Source organism: Myotis myotis, unplaced genomic scaffold (assembly GCF_014108235.1).
Source record: "Myotis myotis isolate mMyoMyo1 unplaced genomic scaffold, mMyoMyo1.p scaffold_m19_p_15, whole genome shotgun sequence".
Taxonomy (NCBI): Eukaryota; Metazoa; Chordata; class Mammalia; order Chiroptera; family Vespertilionidae; genus Myotis; species Myotis myotis.
The window spans coordinates 31,989,957-32,014,226 of record NW_023416319.1 but is presented as its reverse complement, the minus strand read 5'-3'; the positions used below and the strand labels follow the sequence as shown (position 1 = coordinate 32,014,226).

The window sequence follows — 24,270 nt, the reverse complement described above, 5'->3', positions numbered from 1 at the left end:
AAACAATTTATGGTAATAATCTATAAAGGGCAATGAGCATTATTTGTAAATTGCAAATGAATCAATGGTATCAGTAAGATGAAACAGCTTGAAAACTAGGTCAGTTTGGGTGGGTTAGGGATAACTTCTTTTCCTGGGAGATTAGGAATATAATATCCAACACTTCCCAATCACCAAATTCTTTCATTTTTAAATTTACTCCCTAGAATTATACATCATTCTTCCCTACCAAAAACATAACCTACTGTGCAAATACAGAATGTGTACTCTTAAAAAGTAAAGGATTGAACAGTATGTGAAAAAGAACAAGATTTTATTTTGTAAAAAAACAGAGTTTAAAAAGAAAGGTTTACTACACTGGAAAGAAAAACAAAATCAATGTTAAGTATAATAAGCATAACTAAATGTACTTATTAAATATATTGGTAATACTTACTTTTCTTTGTCTGATTTATAGATTTGTGCAATATCTGGTACTAAGGGGTCATCTGGATTAGGATCACAAAGTAGAGAACATATGGACAATAAAACTATATCGAAAAGAGAATACCATATTAGATAATGATCTTTCTTCTTTATACAATTACATATGTGGAAATAATTTCATTGAATATAGACAATTAACTTACAAAGAAAACAAAACATTAAATTACATTTTAGACTATAGCTGGTAGCAAGTATTTTTAATTTTTAAAATTATAAAATTACCGTATTGTATACATAATATGCAAAATTATAATTTTTAAAGGTTTAAATTCTATTTGAATTTCTATTTATTTTAAAAATGTGGACCTCTAAAGTAGCTATTATAATCTTTAAACTCAAGTGTTTTCTACAAAAATATTTTGGTAACACACACATACCCCAAATGATACATAATAAAAAACTTTTCAGAATAGCATCCTAACTTTAGATGTCTCTTAGAGATACTTCTGTAGAGAAAACTGTCCATTTTATTCTATTTTTAATACAGAAAATCTGTGTTCTAATCAATTCAAGGTAAATCAATCAAATTACAGTTAATAGTCCAAACCATTCGGACATTGTGCTCATGTACTTTTATACTCTGGCTTAGTGATATACAGTGTCCACAAAGAAGGAAGATTTGTAAGATTTTTCTCAACAACTCTTTTATTCCACGTATATTATTTGTATCGCATGCATGGAAAAACAATGTGAATAGTTACTCTGTAACTTGTATATTTTTAAATATAGATGAAAATTTTAAAAGTAGTTGTTTCTTGCCACATTACATCAAATACTAATACAAATAGCCACACACACACACAAATCTAAGTATCTGAAAAAAGAGGGAACAAGACTGGTTCCTCTTTTGCCTCAACTGCATGCCACCACTTCTGAGGGGGTCCGTGGAATCTTTGGAACAACCTTGCATCTTCAGCCTCCTCTACTATGCTCCCTTATCTTTTCCTATTCTTCAAATTCCACAGGTGAATGTATAAAGCAAAGCTGATTCTTACATGACACGCAAAGTGGGTGCTAAGAGCACTAATATTAAAACTAATATTTAATTTATCTTCCTTAGCTTCCATTGTATATTAAACCTAGGCTAATGTCTCCAAAAAGTTTCCAGATAAAAATCAAAATAAGACATTTAAAATAAGACATTAAAATAGCTGTATTTTAGGTAGCAGGTATAAGCTACCTTACAAAATGAGCAAGAGGCAAGTTCCTCATCTCCACAGGCCTGCTGCCCAGACATAAGCCCTGATTTCACTATTATGCACAAAATCAAATGTTTTAAGATAAGTAAAACGGAATGTTGACACTCATTGTGTGCTTACTGTGTGTCAGGTGCAGAGTGACCCTATATTATTATAATTCCCACTTTACAGATGAGGAAACTGAGGCCATTTGAAACTGTTACTGAAGACGGTTACCAGAAGGCATCAATACTAATTATTATTATTATTTTTTTAGTTTGTGCTAAATCATTTTTAAAATGTGTAGCTTCAGGACATTTATTATAAAAAGCTGTTTTCATATACATGATTAACAACTTAAAATTCACCATACATTTACTTCATTTTTTGGCTTGACCGTCTAGTAAATCTTTAGCTTCATTGATTTTGGCTGCTATATAAGGAGATCCTCCCTTGTCTGGGTGATTTAAAAGCATAATTCGTCAGTGAGCATCTCTTATTTTTCCTTTATTGGCAGTAGGGCTCTGTAATAGCCACCACTGGAGGCAGATTTTGGTAGACTTTGAAAAACTTGTTTCACTTGAGGCTCCATATGCTTCATGGCTTGCAAAACATAACGGCCTGCAAATCCTGCAGCAGCAATGGTCAATCCAATTGCTATCACAGTACTGGCCATGGCTCCGGCTCGGCCCTCCTGCCTCCACCGAGAGCGCGGTTCATCCCAGCCCGAAAGGCCGCGGCCACCAGCTCCCCACCGCTACCAGAAAGCGAGGGCACCCAGAACACTCGGTAGCAGTCAATACTAATTATCCTATCTAATAAAAGAGAAACATGCAAGTTGACCGTACCTCGGATACACCCACAAGCCACACCCACCACCCAATCAGGAGTGGGTATGCAAATTAACCCAACAAAGATGACAGGTTAATTTGCATATGCAGGCACCCAGTGGCCTAGGTCCTGGGAACATCCTAAGGACCCAGGCAACTCAGAGCCTGCAGGTCCCAGCATAGGCCCTGAGCGACCTTGGTCCCAGAACACCCCTGGCCACTCCTGGCCTACTGACCTTGGCGCCATGGGGGTGGGGCAGCAGAGGCTTGAGCAGGGCCAGAGAGGAGCGGAGGGCCCTGCCCAAGCCGCGGCAGAGGCTTGAACGGAGCTGGGGGGAATCCTACCCAAGCCCCGGCAGAGGCTAAAGCAGGGCCTGAGCAGAGGGGAGGGGAGGGAAGGTGGTCTTGCCCAAGCCTTGGGCAGAGGCTTGAGCAGAGCTGAGGGGCCCTGCCTAAGCCGCATTGGAGGCTTGAGCAGTTGCGGAGATAGGGGATGTGCCAGCCTAGGCTTGCCAGCAGTCCTGCCTCTGCGGGTGAGCTGCAGGGGAAATACCTTTTCTGACAGTTCATTGGCTAAGCTCCCTGTACGCCACTGGTAATGCTCTTGGTAACTTGGGTAACAAGAATCCAAAAAGGTGATCTAGGGTTTTTCTACCTCACTCCTAGAGGAAAAAATGAAGGTCTGCTGCTGGAGGGCTATGAAATGTCATGTACTGCCCTAGCCAGTTTGGCTCAGTGGACAGAGCCTCAGCCTGCCCACCGCAGGGTCCAGGTTGATTCTGATCAAGGGCATGTACCTAGGTTGCAGGCTCCTCCCTGGCCGGGGCCCAGGTCAGGGCTCATGCAGGAAGCAACCAATCAAAGTGTCCCTCTCACATTGATGTTTCTCTCTGTCTTTTCTCTCTCTTCCACATTCTCTAAAATTCAATGGAAACATATTCTCAGGTGAGGATTAAAAAAAAAAAAAAGAAAGAAATGTCATATCCTATGAAAGAAACATCTTGAAAATGCCTAAAGAAAGTTGTCATTTTTTTCATGGTGAAGGGACTGGAGTCCGTGTTGATGAAAACACCTTGGCAGCTGCAGTGGCTGACAGTGGCTGCAGCAGCAGGGCGATAGGGCTAGCACCTTCCCCTAATCAGCCAGGTCACCTCCCATGGAGGAAGGTCAGACTGCGGCTTAGGCCCACTTTCAACGGGCCTAAGCCATCATTAGGACATCCCCTGAGGGCTCCCAGTCTGTGAGAGGGGGCAGGCTGGGCTGAGGGGGAACACCCACCCCCAGTGCACGAATTTCATGCAGCAGGCTCCTAGCTCTTTATAAAAAGCTACCAATATCAGAAGATAAATGTTCAACATCTGGCAGTCTGCCATTTCTTTTACCAGTATATGTGTAAGTGTTACCTGCTTATGCCAAATGAATTATATTTTCCGATACCATTCCAGGAAAGAACATATGAATTTGAGTAACCATTTGACATAGACTCTTTCCTACATCTAGTGCATAACAGCTACACTACCATGTGTAAGATTTTTTAAAGGACAATGGAATCCATCAACATTTTATACAAACATTTTAGGTCAGAAAAACTTCCATTTACAAATAACTAACTGACATAAAGGGCTATTATTTACCTAATACTTGAAAAAATTATGGTTGTAGACTCTGTTTCCTATAAACCTCATCACTTTTAAAAACAAGTCATATATTCAGATAGCATATATTTCTTTTGTTTTAATTTTTAAATGACCATGGATCTCTCCGTGAATCCTTCAAGAGAAACAATTTTCTTGAATTTTATAAAAGGAAAATCTACCAAGTTACTTCAGAGGCAGATGCTTCTAACTCAAAACAATATTTGCCAACTGTCAGGTGCTCTTCTGTTTAGAGAAACAAGACTTGAATTAAGAGGATTCACACAGCAAATAGTATTTGCTAAAAAAACAAAAAGGGCTTCAGATGTACCCATCTGATAATTTAGCAAAGAACAATGTTACAGATTACTTTAAGAATCTACATGGCGTATGTATTAGTCATTATGATAATGCTATTGATTACTCAAAGTTTAGAGCAGTGATTTTCAACTGGTATGCTGAAGAATTTTAAAACACACAATACCAGACTATTTAGTCAGGGGCACTGACATCTTTTTCCTTAGACTATCAAATAAAAAATGACAACAGCCAACACAACAATATGTTGTGTTGAATGAATCAAAATTATATGTATTTTTTCTCAGATCAGGAAAAATAATATTTTTTGGTGTGCCACAGGATTTTAATAATTAGTGTATGTGTGTCGTAAGATGAAAAACATTGAAAATCACTAGTTTAGAATAATGTTAGATGTACTGCATCATTCTAAAATGTGAAATATGTCTTAAATCATTTATTTTATCAACCTAATCTGATATTTCTTCTTAGATGAAAACAAATGTAAACCTTTAATCATTATGTCAGTAATTCCATTTAATAAATGGGACAATGGGCCCTAGAATCATATATTTACTTCTCTCTTCTTAAAGATAAGCTAAAACTAAAGGGTAAAATGTCGAGAGGCTTATCCCCAAATTTCGAGCTCTAACATTTTAAATTTCTCTTACTTCATCATTTAGATTTGCTTACCAACACCACCCCCACTAAATTAACTGTTAAAGGCTAAAGAGGCCTGGCTGGTGTTGCTCAGTGGTTGAGCATCAACCTATGAACCAGGAGGTCATGGTTTGATTCCCAGTCAGGGCACATGCCTGGGTTGTGAGCTTGATTCCCAGTAGGAGGCATGCAGGAGGCAGCCAATCAATGACTCTCTCTCATCACTGATGTTTTCATCTCTTTCTCCCTCTCCCTTCCTCTCTGAAATAAATAAAAACATATAAAAAAAGCTAAAAAGAATACATATAAGAGCTATGAAAGCAAAGCAAAATCAAAGCAGGATAAAACACAGTAGATTGTTTTGTTTTTTTTAAACTTTGGGCCTTAGATACTTCTGTATTTTTCCTGTTTCGCTATTATCAGTTGTCATATATCTGATAAATGTAATTACCTTTTGATACAGTCAGAGCTGGTGACCATTGTGACCTCAGGATATCAAGACAAATACTTCCATTACTGTTTATGTTTGGATGATAAATTTTTGTTGTGAAAGCAATCTAAATATAACACAAAACAAAATAAAAATGTGACAATCCATGAACAATGAGCAAAACAGAGCCAACTTACTCTAGGGTAAAATGCCTTTAAATTTTAGCACCCTAGTAGAGAAATGTATTCAACACAAATTGAAAGAACATCCACTTTGTGTGCACAAAGTTTTAGCTACTAGGCATGTGAAAGCAGATAAAGTAAGTTTTCCCACTCCCTCGCTTCCCGCACCGCTCTACCCCCAACCTCCAGCAAGAACCTGAGAAGTATTTTGGAGAGTGCAGTATGAGAGCTGGTATCACTGCTGAGTAGCAGCTGAAGTAATTAACCATGGCTTTGATGATCCCCCAAAGTAATCCTTTTCTTCATTTGCTTATCAAGGATACCTGGAAGTGAGACTAGGGTCTAAAAATAGGGTGCTGACCCTGTTCTGGGGGAAAGTGGAGGGGCCTGAGTTTGTAACCTGTCCTAAGAAATCCACCAGGAATCCTAATCTCCCACAAGACTTTTTGTTATACCGTTTCATGTGTATATAACGCTATTCAGGTATTTTTAAAAATCTAAAATAATTATTTGCTCTTCCTCTCCGGAGCACACTGGCGCCTTTCCCTGGCCCTTCCGCCTCCCCCAGGTGCGTTACATCTGCCTTTCTCTCTCCTAAGCTCCACGGGCCGTCTTTTGCTCCTGTAACTTGTTTCCCAAGCCTATGCAGCCTGGCTGGCTCACTTCTACTACCTCTGTAAATTTTCTAAATAAGCTTTTCTTATAATTTGAAAAAATTAAAATAAATTGAAATAATTGTTTCCTGAATGACAGAAGTTGTTAATGATTTTCTCCCTCCTGATATCCCCATCATTTGTTCCCTCTTTAGATCTAATTTAAATTAAATTGAATAAGAACATGTTTTTATCCCTCCCACCACACTAAATAAAAGGCCTGTGGTCTTTTTTACTTTTGTATTCTCCAATGTCACAGAACATGGTAAGTGTTCAATAAATGCTTGTTGAATACTTAAAACTGAAAAAAAAAGTCAACTTTGGAAAGATAATTCCCTAAATGAAAAAGTCTGATTCCTGACCATAAAACCCAAACTACAGAGATCTAATGAAGAGGAAAAGAAAGGAACCTAGTTTACAGCATAACAGACACTGCCTTTTGTTTTACAAACATAATACAATTGTTTGAGTAAGAAACATACTTTAGACTCAGTAGTTTTACAGAACAGTTGAACACGCTAACCTGTCTTGGACATAATAAAAATGTCTCTGGCTATACCCCTTTTGTCATCAATCACAAAAATAAAAATACCTTTGGTGGTTTAAAAGGATAGTCTGTTGGAAAATGTACAGTGAGAAAGAAGACTCCGCCTTGATATGCGCTATCAGGCTGAAATCACAAAACATTTGCATCAGTGTTTGATTATTACATTCATTTAATAACCTCAAATGACCCCCCTCCCCACCAAAATATGTCAGTTTGAAAAACATGCCATCATTTTGTCAAAAGTTCAAATCATTTACCTTGAAAACAGACTTTCTTTTGCACGTATGAAGGAGGATTTTCCAATTATCATGTCAACATCATAGAGTTAAAGCAAATAAAAAATAGGACACACACACAGTTGTGTGACTTGCCCAATCAAATCTGTTTACGAGTATAGATTTTTAAATATCAGTATACACACAAGACTGCTGTAAGAAAAGAATAATTTTCTGTGGCAGTAATCAGTATGAAAAAAAGGGCTGGGGCTAGTATTTACCTTCTAATTTATGAAACTTAAGTCCTAATAGTCCTCCAAGGGGCAAGAATGGAGATGAGCCCAGCGGTGTGGCTCAGTAGTTGAGTGTCAACCTATGAACCAGGAGGTCATGGTTCCTGGGTCAGGGCACATGCCTGGGGTTGAGGGCTCGATCCCAAGTGTGGGGCGTGCAGGAAGCAGCCGATCAATGATTCTCTCTCATCACCAATGTTTCTATCTCTCTCTCCTCTCCCTTCCTCTCTGAAATCAACAAAAATATATTAAGAAAAAAAAAAAAATGGAGATGAACTGAAGAGAACAAGTTATGAAAAGGATAGGCTAAGGAACAGCATTACACAATTTAGACCGCAAATCTTCACTCAATAATAATTTGTAAAATAATGTGAAAAGGTTCCAAAGAAAACTGATAAATTCAATATTCATGAAATTATCAAATTAGGAATCAACAAGAAGAATCTACATTTGGCCAGGAATCTTTATGGCAATTAGAAAATATGCTACAAGCGAGGGAAAAAAGATACTTTTTTTTAAAAGGTAGCAAACAATAGCTAATATTTTATTTTAATTCCCTTATATTTAATTAAATTTATCATGTTATACTAACATTTTGGTTATAATAGCAAGCCTATCATTACTTCTTCCTTAATTTCTGCATATATATTAGAGGACTGCACTGTATAATTATTCTTACTACACGTATTGCTTAATTCTAGTTCATAAAAAATAATAAGGAATGTAGAAAACATAAGTACATTACAATTGACAGTCATGGTCTGCTTAGATTTTCAAGTAATATGACAGAATAACATGTTTACATTACTAAAATAAAGGGACTATGAGTAACATAATTATAACCATTTGCTACATGTAATTCACTTAAGAAATATTTTTGAAGGGCTATAATTCAAGTGGTAAGAACGGGTCTTTAAAAGATAGTATTTTGAAGGTTCTTAGTAAGCAATGGAAAACAAACAACCAGATTCTTAAACGTTGTTTAAATAAATATGCTGCATTTTACCCTTTAAAAAAGGCAAACCTAACAATTTAGCAACTGAGATACTTGCCCAGTACTCCTTCTCTGAAAAATCAGTAATTGTTTTGGTTTTTTTTTAAGTTAAAGACAAGATAAAGCTCTTTGGGGGGAAGAGAAGAGAGAAAGATGTTCATGGAAACATGTTACTATGTTTCCCGGAAGGCATCTTTGAGCTATCAGTGCCCATTCTTATGCAATCGGATTTTTGCTCATAGAAAGGAAAGTCTCTTTCTAGTCATAACTGCCTCTTGGATGTAGAAACAAATAACCTTAACAAAAGCAGTTAAGTGTTGAGAAAGCCATTCATAAAATAGCAGGTAATTTTGACTTCAGGATAATCCAAGAAAACTGAAAGCAGCAAACTCATGAGGTGGCAAAGACAGACCCACTACAGTATTTTATCAGTTCTCTCTCACAAATAGGAAGTGATAAAACTTAGCACAAACTGGTATTTGTTACTTGTAGGAATTCATTATTGGGTTACTTACACTTATTTCTGACCTACTAAAACTGTTGATGTGAGAATAATTATGCTTAGTTCTGAACCACTGTTTTTTTGTGTTAAAAAAAAAAAAAAAAAGACAAAGGAAACACACAGCCTGGTTACAAATTGTGGGTGATCCAGAACTATACGTAACTGATCAAGGATTTGGCAACGGAAAACACACGACAATGATCCTAGAAGTATTCGCCATCAGTGCTGTAGACAATTACCATAAACCCTGTGATTACATTTTGCTTCCTGGGTGATTCAGATACAAGAAAATTCAACCTGAGCCACAACTATTTGATCAAAGGTGAAACGGCAGGAATTAAGTATGGCTGAGGGGATTAATTTCATATATAGGAATCATACTTACAGGTCCCATAATAGTTGCTTGCCAGTGGAACACTGAAACAAATAAAGGAGTTTTGGAGTTATTAGCAAATGTTGGAACCTGTATTATTAACTGTAGCAAAATGCTAGCAATAAAGCAAAGCTTACAGTCGTCTCCCACAGGTCCGGCGGAGCAGTGAGCGGGTGGGTCACGCTGTAGATCACTTAATTCCTGAAGCGAAACAAAATAGCTAAGGTTAATTCTTTTTCCAGTGAAACAGCATAATAATCCATGAAGACACAAATTATCAACCTCACTATACAACCAGTTTAGGCACCTAGTTCAATTCAAAATATAAAAACAAACTGTGGCCTAAGCCCGGGGTGGGGGGTGGGGGGTGGGGGGTAGGGGAGCCCTGGCCACTGAGCCTCCCGCTCAGTGTTTCCTCTCTCGCCCCTGGGCTCCGGGGTTGGGGGTCCGTGACTGCGCAGGGTCTCCACACTGATTACCTAAAGTCACAGAGAAATGGTGGAAAATTCACCGTCCCATTCCCAGAAAGATTAAGTTATGGCTTTGTTCTTTTCTTAAGCTCCGAATTTGGCTTCATACTATATCTCGTATGGGCTTTTATTCCCGAATCTTGGCCAAATTCCTTAGGTTGAACCTACTGGCCTCAAAAGTATTGGGCAGTTGCACTGCCCATCTACCTCCTTATTACTGTAGTAATCAGTTATGTACTCTTATTTGGAGTAAATATGATGAGTACCTGGCCACAACTCCATTCAAACAATCACACATAACTATGCCAAAAATTAAGAGCAGAAGAAATACCAAAAGAGGCCATCCCAGCATTAAGAGATATTCCTATCAGTGAAGTAAACCAAATGTTCTATCTTACAGTCAAAGAACTTTACATAAAAGTATGTAGATTAACATAATTTTTTAGAATTTTTGATATATTTTTGAAATATGTTGAAAATGTTAAGCTGAACTTCTCTTAGACTAAGTTCCATTAATACTGTAAATGTTCTCAAATATTAGTTATTAATGGACAGAATAAACAAAACATTGCATTAGCATAAAAAAGACAACAAAATGTACTCTGTCACTCATGGGAAGAAGAGTAATTCATGACACAGCTCCAAACCTTGAAAAGATTAAATGGATTAAAATAGTTCTTCTTTAATGAGTATCTACTATAGGCCAGGTAATTTATATAAGTACTAGGTATATAATCTATATGAAATAGGTCTTACTTCAACAGGTTTGTAATCTAATGTGGGAGAATGAAGGCTCACACAGAGATGGCTATTAAAGGAACAACCCACAAGTTAAATGAAAAGAAGGCCACATTTTGAAGCCTAGCACACTGATTCATACTCTCTTTTTTGCCATCCAGGAAGCAAAGGAAGGACCATGGAGATAGCATAGCTTTAGGTCGGCCAGTCCTGGATTGGCATTCCAGTTTTACCACAACTAGCTCTATGACCTTGGAGAAATCACCTCATTCCCTTACCTTCAGTTGGGGAGGAACTGATCACCCCCAAGTACAGAAAGCATATATACATTATAAAGAACTATGCGTTATGCCCAGCCGGCGCGGCTCAGTGGTTGAGCATCCACCTATGAACCAGGAGGTCACGGTTTGATTCCCGGTCAGGGCACATGCCCGGGTTGTGAGCTTGATTCCCAGTAGGGCTTGCAGGTGGCAGCCAATCAATGATTCTCTCTCATCATTGATGTTTTTACCTCTCTCTCCCTCTCCCTTCCTCTCTGAAATAAGATAAAATAAACATTTTTTTTTTTTTAAAAAAGAACTATACATTAGGACGGAAGAACCTAATTTAATTTGGAAGATCAAGGAAGAGGGACCTAAGCTGAAATCTAACCGAGTGGGAGTTTTGGGAGAAATGAGGTAGAGTGGCATAAAATGAGGCTGAAAGTAGGCAGAGGCCAGGTATAAAACTGAGAACAGTATACCCATGTTAAGTACTTGGGGTTTTATACCAGTGCATTGGGAAGGGTTTTAAGCAATGGCATGATCTGATTTAAAAGATGGCTCTAGCGGTCTAAGTACCTGAATGGATTAGAGACGGGAAAGAGTAGAAGCTACAAGATTAGCTACTACAGGCAAGAAAAATAGGGGCTTGGACTGGAGAAGTGGCAACAAGTGGAGGGATCTGAGATACTCTGAAGGGCCTACCTACCAGAGGGTGTGATGATGAATTAATTACATGTGCAGAGTAAGCAGAGAGGTCACAGATACATATGACGGTCAGGGGCAGCTAGCATGCACTCGATGTTTTGTTGTCCTCACGATCAATCCTCAGAGGTAGGGTGATAAGGCTCCCCACGTTACAGATGAGGAGCACGGTGACTCCCTCCACCCTGTGTTCACAACACCGGTCTGTACGGGGTGGAACTGGGATTCAAACCCTGGAGGCCGAACTTGTGGCTTTTTAGTTCACAAATGTACTAATGTAGATGCCGTTTTCTGAGGTGAGGGAACACTAGAAGACAAGCTGACTTGGAAAGTAGACATAGAATCTGTGACCCCGGAGACAGCAAGGGAAATTTTATAGGACTGGAGCATAAAACAATACTGGGCTAGAAACTGGAAAATCATTGTCTATACCTGGTATTTAAAACCATGGGGAAGATGTAAACATTTTCTTGGGAACACATGTAAAACAAATACAGTGGGGCCCTGACTTACGAGTGTCCCGACTATTTTTTGCATTGAGTTGACAGAGTAATTTGAGTTAACGAGCTCCCTAACGAGCTCCTTAACGAGCTCAGTCTTGGAACAAATTAAACTCGTAAGTCAAGGCCCCACTGTACTGCATTTGGTCAAATCTAACATGCCACCATAAGTCACATCCTTATTTTAGGCGCCAATAATTAAGGAGGAATGCTGCCAATTAATTTTACGATAAGATGCATAAGGATTCTACTTAAAATAAAAATGATGTGCGCCTTAGAATCATTCCAAGATGGTGATTATTGCAGCGAGTTCAGCATTCTAATAGAGACAAACAAGAGGAGGAGGAGGTAGGGACAGGCTTTCCGGAGAAAGTGATAGGAGCTAAGTAACTGAGCCAAGTGCAAACTCAGGTCTCCCTCTTCCAAGTCCTCCAGCCCACTTGGGTACTTTCATTTTTGGTTTCCTTGCTGTGGTTTCCGCAGCTGGTCAGTGCTTCTCTTCCCAGCAAGAATTAACTAGCAGAGTTAGCAGCTCCTTCCGTCCAGGTATAGTTAAGCAATAAAGGAAGATTTCAGTCTCTGATTTCGCAATAGTGGTTAAGAAGCAAGGCTGTGAAGTTCAAGTCCAGGTCACACACTTGCAGCGTGACCTTAGGCAAAACACCCCCCCCCCCCCCCCCCCCCCCCGCCCCAATCTCAGTTTTCTTTCCTGTAAGGGACACTGCTGCTTTCATCCGTCGTTTCTATGACCAACAAGTGAAATGACACATGTAAAGTGTATAGCAGTCTCTGGCACACAGGAAGCATTCAAATAAATGTTAAAATAATGTAAAATTGGTAAGAACCATCCAATTCTCTTGAAGCAGACTATAACTATTTAACTAGTTTAAATGATTGGGGGAGGAGCAGTTCCCAAGTCACAGCCCCATTTTAGAAGGACTGTGCTTTATTTAAGTTTTCTAATTTGGGTTCTTAAGAGATTGCTTCTAAAAATATTCATCATGTGGCGTTTTATAAACATTAGTATATATGGGTAAATGGGATTTATTTGCCCTTATTTTTAACTAGAAAACTAGTTCATTAGAAATACAGTCTCTAATTGTGGTTTAAAAACTAATGATTCATATATATATGATTTATTCACATGCATACATATATATACACACACACATATACATATATATTACACAGATAATGCATGTGAATAAATCATACATCATACATAAGTAGATACAAATTTATTTTGTTTACTAACAAAAAATAAAATCCAAACCATATTTTAGTTGAATCGTGTTCAGATTTCAAATGTGAAATAGTTCTTGAAATCCCATTGAAATATTGCAGAAAAATACAGGTTATCTTGTTCTTATATTTTTGTGCCCTGATTCTACCTCTTCTGTAAAGAGAAGTTAGAGCTAAGGACCAGAGAGAAAAATCTAACAGTGGAACTCCTGCAAAGGCCCGGTTCTTAAGCTCACTTATAGGAAAGAGGCAGCTGATGGTCCATCAAACATTCTTAATAGTCACATTGACCATTACTAATAATGGCACTAATGCTTTGGTGAGGAACTTATACATCCTAGACTTTTTAGGAGGGTCTCAATTTCTAATATTCTTTCCCTTTGTCAAACCATGCCTGGAAATAAGCCGTTACACTGTTTGGAAATATGTAACTAAAACTGCAGTGCTTAGGTACAGACGGAATGACAAAAAAAAAAAAAATCAAAAAGCACAGTATATATATATATAATACTCACCCTTAAAAATACAGATCTTGAATTTGAAAAAATAAAAATAAAGAATTCTGAGATGTGCTAGGAAGGTAAAAATATAAAACAAACAAAAACTCCAACCAATCAAACAAAACCCCACCTTTTTGGCCCTTAGTCTGCGGAGCAGCCAGTGTATTTTTAGATAAGACTTAAGAAATCAAGGACCACACCCGGCCAGCGTGGCTCAGTGGTTGAGCGTCCACCTATGAACCAGGAGGTCACAGTTTGATTCCTGGTCAGGGCACATGCCCAGGTTGGTGGCTGGATCCCCAGTAGAGGGTGTGCAGGAGGCAGCCAATCAAAGATTCTCTCTCATCATTAATGTTTCTATCTCTCTCCCTCTCTCTCTCTGAAATCAATAAAAATATTTTTATAGTTGAGAAAATATAAATCAGATAAGGTAGATTCTGAAAACCTGGAATAAATGTATTTAAAGGGAGAATTTAATGAGTATAAGTGGTCCCTGAAATCAAACTGTGATCTCCTGGTTCATAGGTCAATGCTCAACCACTGAGCCGCACCGGCTGGGCATAACTAGCATTGTTATTTATCCAATTCTAGCATCACAGATAGAGTATCAAAAATAATTCAGTGATTCTTATGTTATTCCAGAAGGAAATGTTAGGATAGTAATCCCTTCCTCTGTTCCTCTCTCCACTCTCTGTAAGAAATAACACTGAATTACACAAACTGCTCAAGTCCATAGGATCCTTATAAGAGCCAACGATGAACTCCATTCTACTCACAGCTAATGGAAGCCCCTTCCAAAGAACAGTTCATGACACTGACACTCATTTCCTGAACACTTCTTATTATCCCACCACTACCCTGAAATCCAGAATGCACCCCTATATAGCCTCCAATAACTGTTTCGCTAACCTCTCGGGCCTCTTGTCCAGGCCTTCATGGCCATGCTTTTACCCCATGACTGAAAGTAAAAGGTCTGAAAGACAAAATCTTTAAACTGGTTAATTTTTCATTAAGTATTGTATTAGTGTGTGTTTGCTATAAAAGCAAAACCGTGTTTTGTAGGGGGAAAAATTGGAAGAGCAATGTATAAATAGGTAAACACCCACGAGACCACTACCCAGCCAAATCATTGACAACCTATCGGAACACTTCATCCACAGCTCTGGTAGGAAAGAAGCATGCCATGCACTAATGGAGGGAGTGTAAGTTGAGATACAACCTTTTGGAGGGCACTACGGTAATAACTGTGAAAGTCTCTGACCTGGTAATTTCACCTCTTAGTAATAATTATCCAAATAGCCCAAGATACATACATAAGAATGTTTAGTGAGGTGTTTTGTATAATTATGAAAACCTGAGAATAACCTAAAGGTCCATCAATAAGGAAAGGTTTCATGAGATAACCATATTAGGAAACACTGTGCAATCACTAAAGAGAATGAGCAAAATCTCTATATATTGACATTAAAGAATGTTGTGTGAATATCATATAGTTTTTAATTGAAAAATACAAGTTGCAGTAAAGTATGCTCATTAAATTCCATAATATACAAACAGAGGAGAACCAAGATGGCGGCATAGGTTCACGCCGGAGTTTGCTGCCTTGAACAACTACTTCAAAAGTGAAACTAAAAAACGGAAAGGACATCACCCAGAACCACAGGAACGCTGGCTGAGTGGAAGTCCTACAACTAGGAGGAAAGAGAAACGCATACGGACACTCAGAGGAGGCGTAGTGCTGAAGTCAAATTCTGAGGTGCGGAGTGCGCGGAGCGGGCTGGCGGCGGAGGGCGCGGTTGGCGTTTTCAATCGGGAGGGAGTCGCAGACTCTGAGCTCCAGATCCCGGCGAGTCTTTAGGGACCCAGACTCAAACGGGAGAAGCGGGACTGTCTGGCTTTGGTCAGAGCGAGTGCAGCTTTCTCTCTGAGGTTTGCAGCGGTTGCTGGGACTCAGAGAGGCAGAGCCCCTGGGGACAGGACTGAGAGCCGCCATAACTGCTCTCTCCGGCCCACCCTGTTGATCCTGTGCAACCCGCCCCGCCCAAGCCCTGCACAGAGGCATTTGCCGGATAGCCTCAGGCAAAGGCTATATTAGCACCTCCCTAGAGGACAGAAGTTCTCTCACTGCAGACACAGCTGATTCTCACAGCCACTTGGCCTGGAGGTCAAACCCTCCCTGGTATTAGCTACAACAATCAAGGCTTAACTACAAGACTGCGCACAAAGACCACTAGGGGGTGCACCAAGGAAGCATAACAAAATGCGGAGACAAAGAAACAGGACAATTGTCAATGGAAGATATAGAGTTCAGAACCACACTTTTAAGGTCTCTCAAGAACTGTTTAGAAGCCGCCGATAAACTTAATGAGATCTACAAGAAAACTAATGAGACCCTCGATCTTATATTGGGGAACCAACTAGAAATTAAGCACACACGGACTGAAATAACGAATATTATACAGACTCCCGACAGCAGACCAGAGGAGCGCAAGAATCAAGTCAATGATTTGAAATGCGAGGAAGCAAAAAACACCCAACCGGAAAAGCAAAATGAAAAAAGAATCCAAAAATGCGAGAATAGTGTAAGGAGCCTCTGGGACAGCTTCAAGCGTACCAACATCAGAATTATAGGGGTGCCAGAAGATGAGAGAGAGCAAGATATTGAAAACCTATTTGAAGAAATAATGACAGAAAACTTCCCCCACCTGGTGAAAGAAATGGACTTACAGGTCCAAGAAGCGCGGAGAACCCCAAACAAAAGGAATCCAAAGAGGACCACACCAAGACACATCATAATTAAAATGCCAAGAGCAAAAGATAAAGAGAGAATCTTAAAAACAGCAAGAGAAAGAAACTCAGTTACCTACAAGGGAATACCCATACGACTGTCAGCTGATTTCTCAACAGAAACTTTGCAGGCCAGAAGGGAGTGGCAAGAAATATTCAAAGTGATGAATACCAAGAACCTACAACCAAGATTACTTTATCCAGCAAAGCTATCATTCAGAATTGAAGGTCAGATAAAAAGCTTCACAGATAAGGAAAAGCTAAAGGAGTTCATCACCACCAAACCAGGATTATATGAAATGCTGAAAGGTATCCTTTAAGAAGAGGAAGAGGAAGAAAAAGGTAAAGATACAAATTATGAACAACAAATATGCATCTATCAACAAGTGAATCTAAGAATCAAGTGAATAAATAATCTGATGAACAGAATGAACTGGTGATTATAATAGAATCAGGGACATAGAAAGGGAATGGACTGACTATTCTTGGGGGGGAAAGGGGTGTGGGAGATGCGGGAAGAGACTGGACAAAAATAGTGCACCTATGGACGAGGACAGTGGGTGGGGAGTGAAGGCGGAGGGTGGGGCGGGAACTGGGAGGAGGGGAGTTATGGGGGGGAAAAAAGAGGAACAAATGTAATAATCTGAACAATAAAGATTTAATTTAAAAAAATAAATTCCATAATATACAAACATATTATGAATACATAGGAAATAAATAATACGCACCAAATTATTAACAGCAGTTATCTCTGGGAGTGGGTTGTCTCTTTTAATTTACGTCTTCTACGTTGTTTCAGTTTTTTACAATGAATGTTTAACATTTTAAAAAAATAATGGTTTTATTCAGGCCCTTGTGTGTTTTAAAAGAGATGAAATGATACTGCTTTTTTTAAAAATCACATATACTATAAGCATCTTCTCTTTCATTAAAAAAGTTTCATAAGGCAAGGAAAGACTAAGGAATTGTTACAGATTAGAGGATACATGTACTAAAGACACACAACTAAATCTAACACGTGACCCCAAACTGGATTAGGGATAGGGTAAAAAAAACTTATTTTTGCAAAACTAAAATTATTTCAAAATAAAAAATAATATAAAGCTTTATATATAGTTTAAAACAATTCATTATTTTCTTTCCCCAACTTGCTTCTTTCCCTATATCTATTAATGAAATACTAATCTCCCAGTCACCGGCTCAAAATCTCAGGAATTTTTATTTTATTTTATTTATTGACTAGAGGCCCTGTGCATGAATTCGTGCACTGGTGGGGTCCAGCCAGCCTGCGCCGATGGGGTGAGGGGGGGCCTGATCGGGAGCAGGGTTGGCTGACCGGCCCTGCCCCCGGTCGAACTCCTGGTCCAGGGGACAATTTGCATATTGGGCTTTTATTATATAGGATTTTAAGGAAAGGGGAGAGGGAGAGGGAGAGAAAGAGAAACACCAATGTGTTGTTCCACTTATTTATGCATTCACTGGTTGATGCTTGTATATGTGTTGACTGGGGATCGAACCCCCAACACTGGCGTACCGAACAACACTCCAACCAACTGAACTGCCCAGCTAGGGCAGCACTGATTTGATTCTTCTCTTTCTGACTCTTATATAGTCAGATGAAGAGTACTACAATATATTTACTTCAATATCCATTACATTGCTTACCATAGTAAATTAATTATATTTCAACTATAACTGCTTCCCATTACTCTATGCATTACTTTCATAATAATCTTTTAAAAGCACAACTCTATTCATTTCATTATTCTACTTAGAAATTTTAAGTGGCTCATCATTGCATATTAAAGATCAAACTCAACCAACGTTAAGTCTTTTCATTATCTTGTCTCAACGTTACACTTTCAGTTGGGTTCCCCCTCACAAACGTGCCCAGTATTTTCCAAAGAATCCTCTTGGGTTTTCTAAAACACTTTTAGGAGGTCTGTGAGATCAAAATTAATTTCATAATAAAACTAAGAGGTTATCTGCCTCTTTCATTCCCAATATCTCATGAGTATACAGTGGCATTTTCCAGTTTAATGACATGATATAGTAACACTGAATGTAAAAGTAGATGTCTTTGAAAGTCTCTGACCTGGTAATTTCACCTCTTAGTAATAATTGTCCAAATAGCCCAAGATACATACATAAGAATGTTTAGTGAGGTGTTTTGTATAATTATGAAAACCTGAGAATAACCTAAAGGTCCATCAATAAGGAAAGGTTTTATGAGATAAACATATTAGGAAACACTGTGCAGTCACTAAAGAGAATGAGCAAAATCTCTATATATTGACATTAAAGAATGTTGTGTGAATATCATATCAACTGTCACTATAAACCTAATGATGAGATCTGAACAGGTATAAAACAATGCAACTCTACTTTTTTGTTGTTGTTTTGGAAAATATAGTTCTTTTTAATAAAAATGTTATTTAGGTTAATATGTGATGGGTTTATCATTATTTCTAAATTCTAAATATATTTAAATTTGTTTTTAGTTTTCATATGGCAAACATTAATGCTATAACCCATACAAACTCTTTGGGGCCCTCAATACTTTTAATATAAGGGGGGTCCACAGACCAAAATGTTTGAGAACCTTTTTGTGAAGTCAATGTTTCAATCTCACATCTATGTTTCTCTCTCTCTCTCTCTCTCTCTCTCTCTCTCTCTCTCTCTCTCTCTCAAAATAATTTTTAAAAATCTTAAAAATAAAATACATGCTATTGCCACAACTCTTTTCAATTTACAGAATGTGTGAGATTCTGTTAGAAATGTTTGTTTTGGTTTTTCCAGTTTAGAAGACCTCAAGACTCTAAATAGTCCGTCTTTATTGTTTACTTAGGATGCTGTGACCTGCTTTCAGGACACAGCTTTGGGTTGCTTTTCTTAGAGGAGTTAGGGGTTTGTGCTGAGCTGACCCAATCTTCCAACCACCGGCAATCCTTGGTGACAGAGCTGCAGTTTGTGACACAGAGAAGTTTTGTTGATGTTGTTGTTCCATGCTCAGTTTAAGCAGCTGTACTAACCATCGCAGAAGTTAATGAAGCACTTCCAGATCCTTCCTAACAGGGATCAGGATTCTGATTTATACTCTCATCCCAACTCTACACTCCCCTATATTGCAGAGGTTTATTTAATTGTATCCGATTATGATGCTAATAAACATTCTCACAAATCACTGGTCAGGCACATTTTGTTGATGATTAAACTGGACATGAAATTCAAGGAGAACTGATTTGGGGGGCGGGGGTGGGTGGGGCATAACTTTCTAAGATGTGATTTAAAAGGTATAGGAAAGAGGCCCTCTGGATTCTTAGAAACTTAAAAGTAATTGTATCTCCAAGAAAATACATGTAAGAGAAGCTATAAACCCTAAGGGTCATCATTTGAATGTGTTCATTACAGTTCAGATACACTTGGGAATCCAGGAAAGAAAGCTCCCCCTAGGATAGAAATGTGATGCAGTAAAAAACTGGTATAAACACCTCCACTGACACAAACTACCTTCTAAATAAAAAATACACACAAATACGAAACATTAAAAAGTAAAGTTATCAGATATGGTCAATTCTGAAAAGCCACACGGGATGCCTCAGAATTCATTTCCTACTCTACCCACACTACACAATACCGACCTTAAATAAAAACAACCCGTATTTGTTAGCAGGTAGATTGCTGGAGCACAGTAAAAGTTAATAATTTTTTTTTTTTGTATTTGCCAATTATTACAAATAGCATTCAGGGCTGCTGCATTCTGTCACACAGGCTGTGTGCGCCAATTCCAAGGGGTGCCATTCAAACAAACCTCAATATGAGTGGGGCCCTCTGGGGCTCGACAAAGCTCCATTACTGAAAACCACACAAAAAAAGAAGTAGACAACATAACCTTTAAGCCCAACCTAGGATGGTATCACTGTTTTGAATGAACACATAGCACTTTTGATGTAGAAGCAAGTGATAGTGTTTGACATCTGAGTGGAGAATAAGCACTTATTTTAACTTGATTTCATCAATGTGCTGAGAATGGAAAGAAAACAATGGCAAACGTGGAATTCAAAAAGTAAAAGTAAAGACAATGACATTCTAGTGAAGGAAGAAGGAACATTTTTTCAGTACATGGTGTTAGGGCGACTGGGTATCCATATGGGGGAAAAAGTGAACCTTGACCTTCCTCCCTACCTCAAATCATACAAAAAAATCAATTCTAACTAGATTGTAGGTTTAAATATAAAAGGTAAAAAAATAACGCTTTTGAAAGAAAACATAAAATATCTTCATAACTTTTGGGAAGGCAGAGATTTCTTAAAGAGGACACAAAGTACACTAATCATGGGAGAAAAGTGGAAAATGTGGACTTGATTAAGATTCAGAACATCTGTTCATTAAAAGACACATTTAAAGTGTGAAAAGGCAAGCCACCAAATAGGATGTATCTGACAAAAAAGAATTCCTGCACATCAATTTTTAAAAGGCAGACTTGAATAGGCACTTTATAAAAGTGCCTATTCAAATGGCCCATACACAGGGTTTGGCCAAAGTAGGCTTACAGTTGTTAACATTGAAAATAATACAGGAATAGATTGTTTTTGCATACTCTCAACTGTAAACCTACTTTTGCCCCACCCAGTACTTATCGGAAGTGGCTCAGCTTCGTGAGCCATCAAGGAAATGCAAATTAAAACCAAAATGTTATGCCACCACATATCCAACAGAATTATTAAAATGAAGAAGACAGAAGATTTTTGCACAGCAAAGAAAACCATCAACAAAATGAAAAGACAACTCACTAAATGGGAGAACATATTCAGCCAATGACACATCTGATAAGGGGTTAATATACAAAATTTATAAAGAACTTATACAACTCAACACCAAAAAAACATCAATCCAATTAAAAAATGAGCAAAGGATCTGAATAGACACTTCTCCAAAGAGAACATACAGATGACCAAGAGACATATGAAAAGATGCTCAATGTCACTGATCGTCAGAGAAATGCAAATTAAAAGCACAATATCACCTCATACCTGTCAGAATGGCTATTATGAATAAATCAAACAAGTGTTGGCGAGGGTGTGCAGAAAAGGGAACCCTTGTGCACTGTTGGTGGGAATGCAAATGGTACAGCCACTGTGGAAAACAATATGGAGTTACCACACAAAAAAATTAAAACTAGAATTGCCTTATGACCCAGTAATTCCACCTCTGGGACTATATCTGAAGAAACACAAAACACTAATTCAAAAAAATGTATGCGCCCCTATCTTCACTGCAGCGTTATTTACAATAGCCAAGGTTTGGAAGCAGCCCAAGTGCCTATCAGTAGATGAGCAGATAAAAAAGCTGCAGTACATTTACAGAAAGGAATACTACTCAGCCATAAAAAATAAGAAAATCTTACCATCTGTGACAGCATGGATGGACCTGGAATGTATTATGCTAAGTGAAATAAGCCAGTCAGAGAAAGACAAGTACCATATGCTTTCACTTATATGTGGAATCTAATGAACTAACAAACACAATAGAACAGACTCATAGATACAGAAAACAGACTGACAGCTGTCCAAGGACGGGAGGCTGGGGGGCTGGTTGAAAAAGTTGAATGGTTTAAGCAAAATAAAAAAAAAAAGAAAGAAAGAAAAAACTTAAAGACACAGATGACAGTTTGGTGATTGCAAGAAGGGGGTGGGGGTAGGTAGAAGAGGGTAAAGGGAGGAAAAATGGTAACTGAAGGAGACTTGACTTTGGGTGGTGAACACCATACAATATACAGATGATATATTATAGAATTGAACACCTATATAATTCTATTAACCAATGTCACCCCAATAAATTCAATAAAAATTAAAAGAAAAAGACAGTAGAAAGTACATTTACAGAATGGAATACTACTTGGTAAAGATGTAGAGCAACTGGAGCTCTCACATGCTGCTGGTGGAAGAGGAAAAGTTTGACCGTTAACACTAAATGTGAACATAGGGATACTCCATGACCCAGAATTCTACAGGCAGGTACATACTTAAAAGAAATATGTAGAATTCATATACTGTCAAAGATGGCTATCAAATAATGAGACTAGTTCTAAATCCATATAGGAAAAGGACTTGTTATAGTAAACACACTGTGTATATGTACATATATTGTGTGTGTATGTGTGTATCTGTTTTATTTCTAGTGACTTTTAAAATCTAAAATGGAAATACATAGCTGATCCAATTTCTTCTTCTCTGAGATAAAGTAAACTTAAAATCAACCAACCTTATGCCTAAACATAGATCAATCAATAATTATCATCAAAGTGGAGAAAGTATGCCCCAGACAAAAGCAGTCTGTGTCAGAGAAGCAATTTGCTATTCTAACGTGATTAACATTCAAATAAAATAAAATAGAAAACTAATAGGGCATTTAAATTTTAAAATATATATATGATGTAGTAATTAAAAATAGATTATAAGTTATTGTCCCTGAATTAGAACTGGGACCATAAAAGCACTGTCAGTCCTCAAAAATGTGTACTTCATGGACTGTTCTAGCTCAGATTTCTATAACCAGATAAACACAAAGAAAAGTACTGAAAGGTCTGAAACTGAATTTTAAATTGGCACAGATGGCATGTTTATAACACCCCCCACAATATGCTGAGTGTTCTCCATAAAACCAACCTAGACACAGTCCCTGCCTCTGGGGACTTAAAATCTAAAAGTAGATGAGGCAGTCTAATTCAAAGAAAGTAAACAAATAAAAGGAAACAAAGAAGGGAATGTCAGAGAAGAGAGGCCTGCATTAATCTCTCAGCTCCCAGAAGGGTAACAGTCCAATCTGAACAGTGGAGAATGAAAGCTAACAAGTCAGAGCGGCCTTATTTACCATCAGACTTCGTATGACACTATCCAGTAAATATTCTCTAAAAAACTATGCTGACCACACTGAAAATGCTTTGTTGTTCTGTAGCTTCAGGATTCAAAAGGTCTACATCTCTGCAGTAGGTAAGACTATATAGCCCACTGGGTGTGTGGGAAGGACGTTTAACAGCCCATGCAGAGCGAATGATTTACAGTCCATAATCTAAATTACTAAATCCAAAGCACATCAAGGCATTATTTCAAAAATCCTGGCTCAACAGGCAATTAATTAATATGACACAACCATCAAAACTCCTAAAACAAGGCAGTGATTCTTACTGGGCTGCATTTTTTATGTGTCTCTAAAGGGACATATGAGCTATATTTGGTTGTCTGTAAATAAACATTTCATGGGCCTACAGCTCAGACTCTGATCTCCTTATCCAGTTGACTAGAGCTATTTAAATAGAAAGATGTTCAACAATGGCCTGAAATGTTTCCAAACACAGACCCTCTATAAGGCCTTGAAGTAAAGAACATCTTTATTTTAAACCATGTAGAGTCTTCCTGGAAGACTTCAAAATGCTGACGACATCCAATTAATTAAGTTATAGGAACCAAACTCCCTTCAACAAACTGGTCCTGGCAGCTTCACTGCCTCTTTGGATCCAATATCTCTGGAAAAGACTGTCTATTAAAAATAATAATGATGATGATGATGCAGCCGAATTCCACACAAAAGAAAGAAGATGGAGGAAGCAATGACACTATTGAGTTTGCACATCAAATTAGTATCTATTGAATCTGAACTATAGAGAGCACAACTTAGAACAATGGTTTGAGGTTAGGATTAGAGACATTACCTTCCCAATGCCTCAGACCTGTAGCCACTTTCCCCCGGTGCTCTCTACGGCAGCCACGGTGACTTTTCAATTTCCCCAAATAC

General features: G+C 38.2%; 1 protein-coding gene and 2 pseudogenes across 3 annotated transcripts in view; 1 reads left to right on the top strand and 2 right to left on the bottom strand.

The window, feature by feature from the left end:
- Positions 1-24,270, bottom strand: part of UBE2D1 (ubiquitin conjugating enzyme E2 D1) — a 38,304-nt gene that overhangs the window by 2,096 nt on the left and 11,938 nt on the right. For 2 of the 3 annotated variants that reach the window (XM_036336789.1, XM_036336791.1), the window contains exons 2-6: positions 9,412-9,475; positions 9,287-9,318; positions 6,943-7,020; positions 5,537-5,642; positions 437-530 (exon numbers count right to left, since the gene is read on the bottom strand). In XM_036336789.1, coding sequence (XP_036192682.1) covers positions 437-530; positions 5,537-5,642; positions 6,943-7,020; positions 9,287-9,318; positions 9,412-9,475 — 374 coding nt within the window. The remainder of the gene's footprint in view (positions 1-436; positions 531-5,536; positions 5,643-6,942; positions 7,021-9,286; positions 9,319-9,411; positions 9,476-24,270) is intronic. The other variant, XM_036336790.1, reaches the window with a different exon arrangement.
- Positions 537-3,179, bottom strand: LOC118670022 (annotated as a pseudogene).
- LOC118670281 lies at positions 9,770-10,182 on the top strand (annotated as a pseudogene).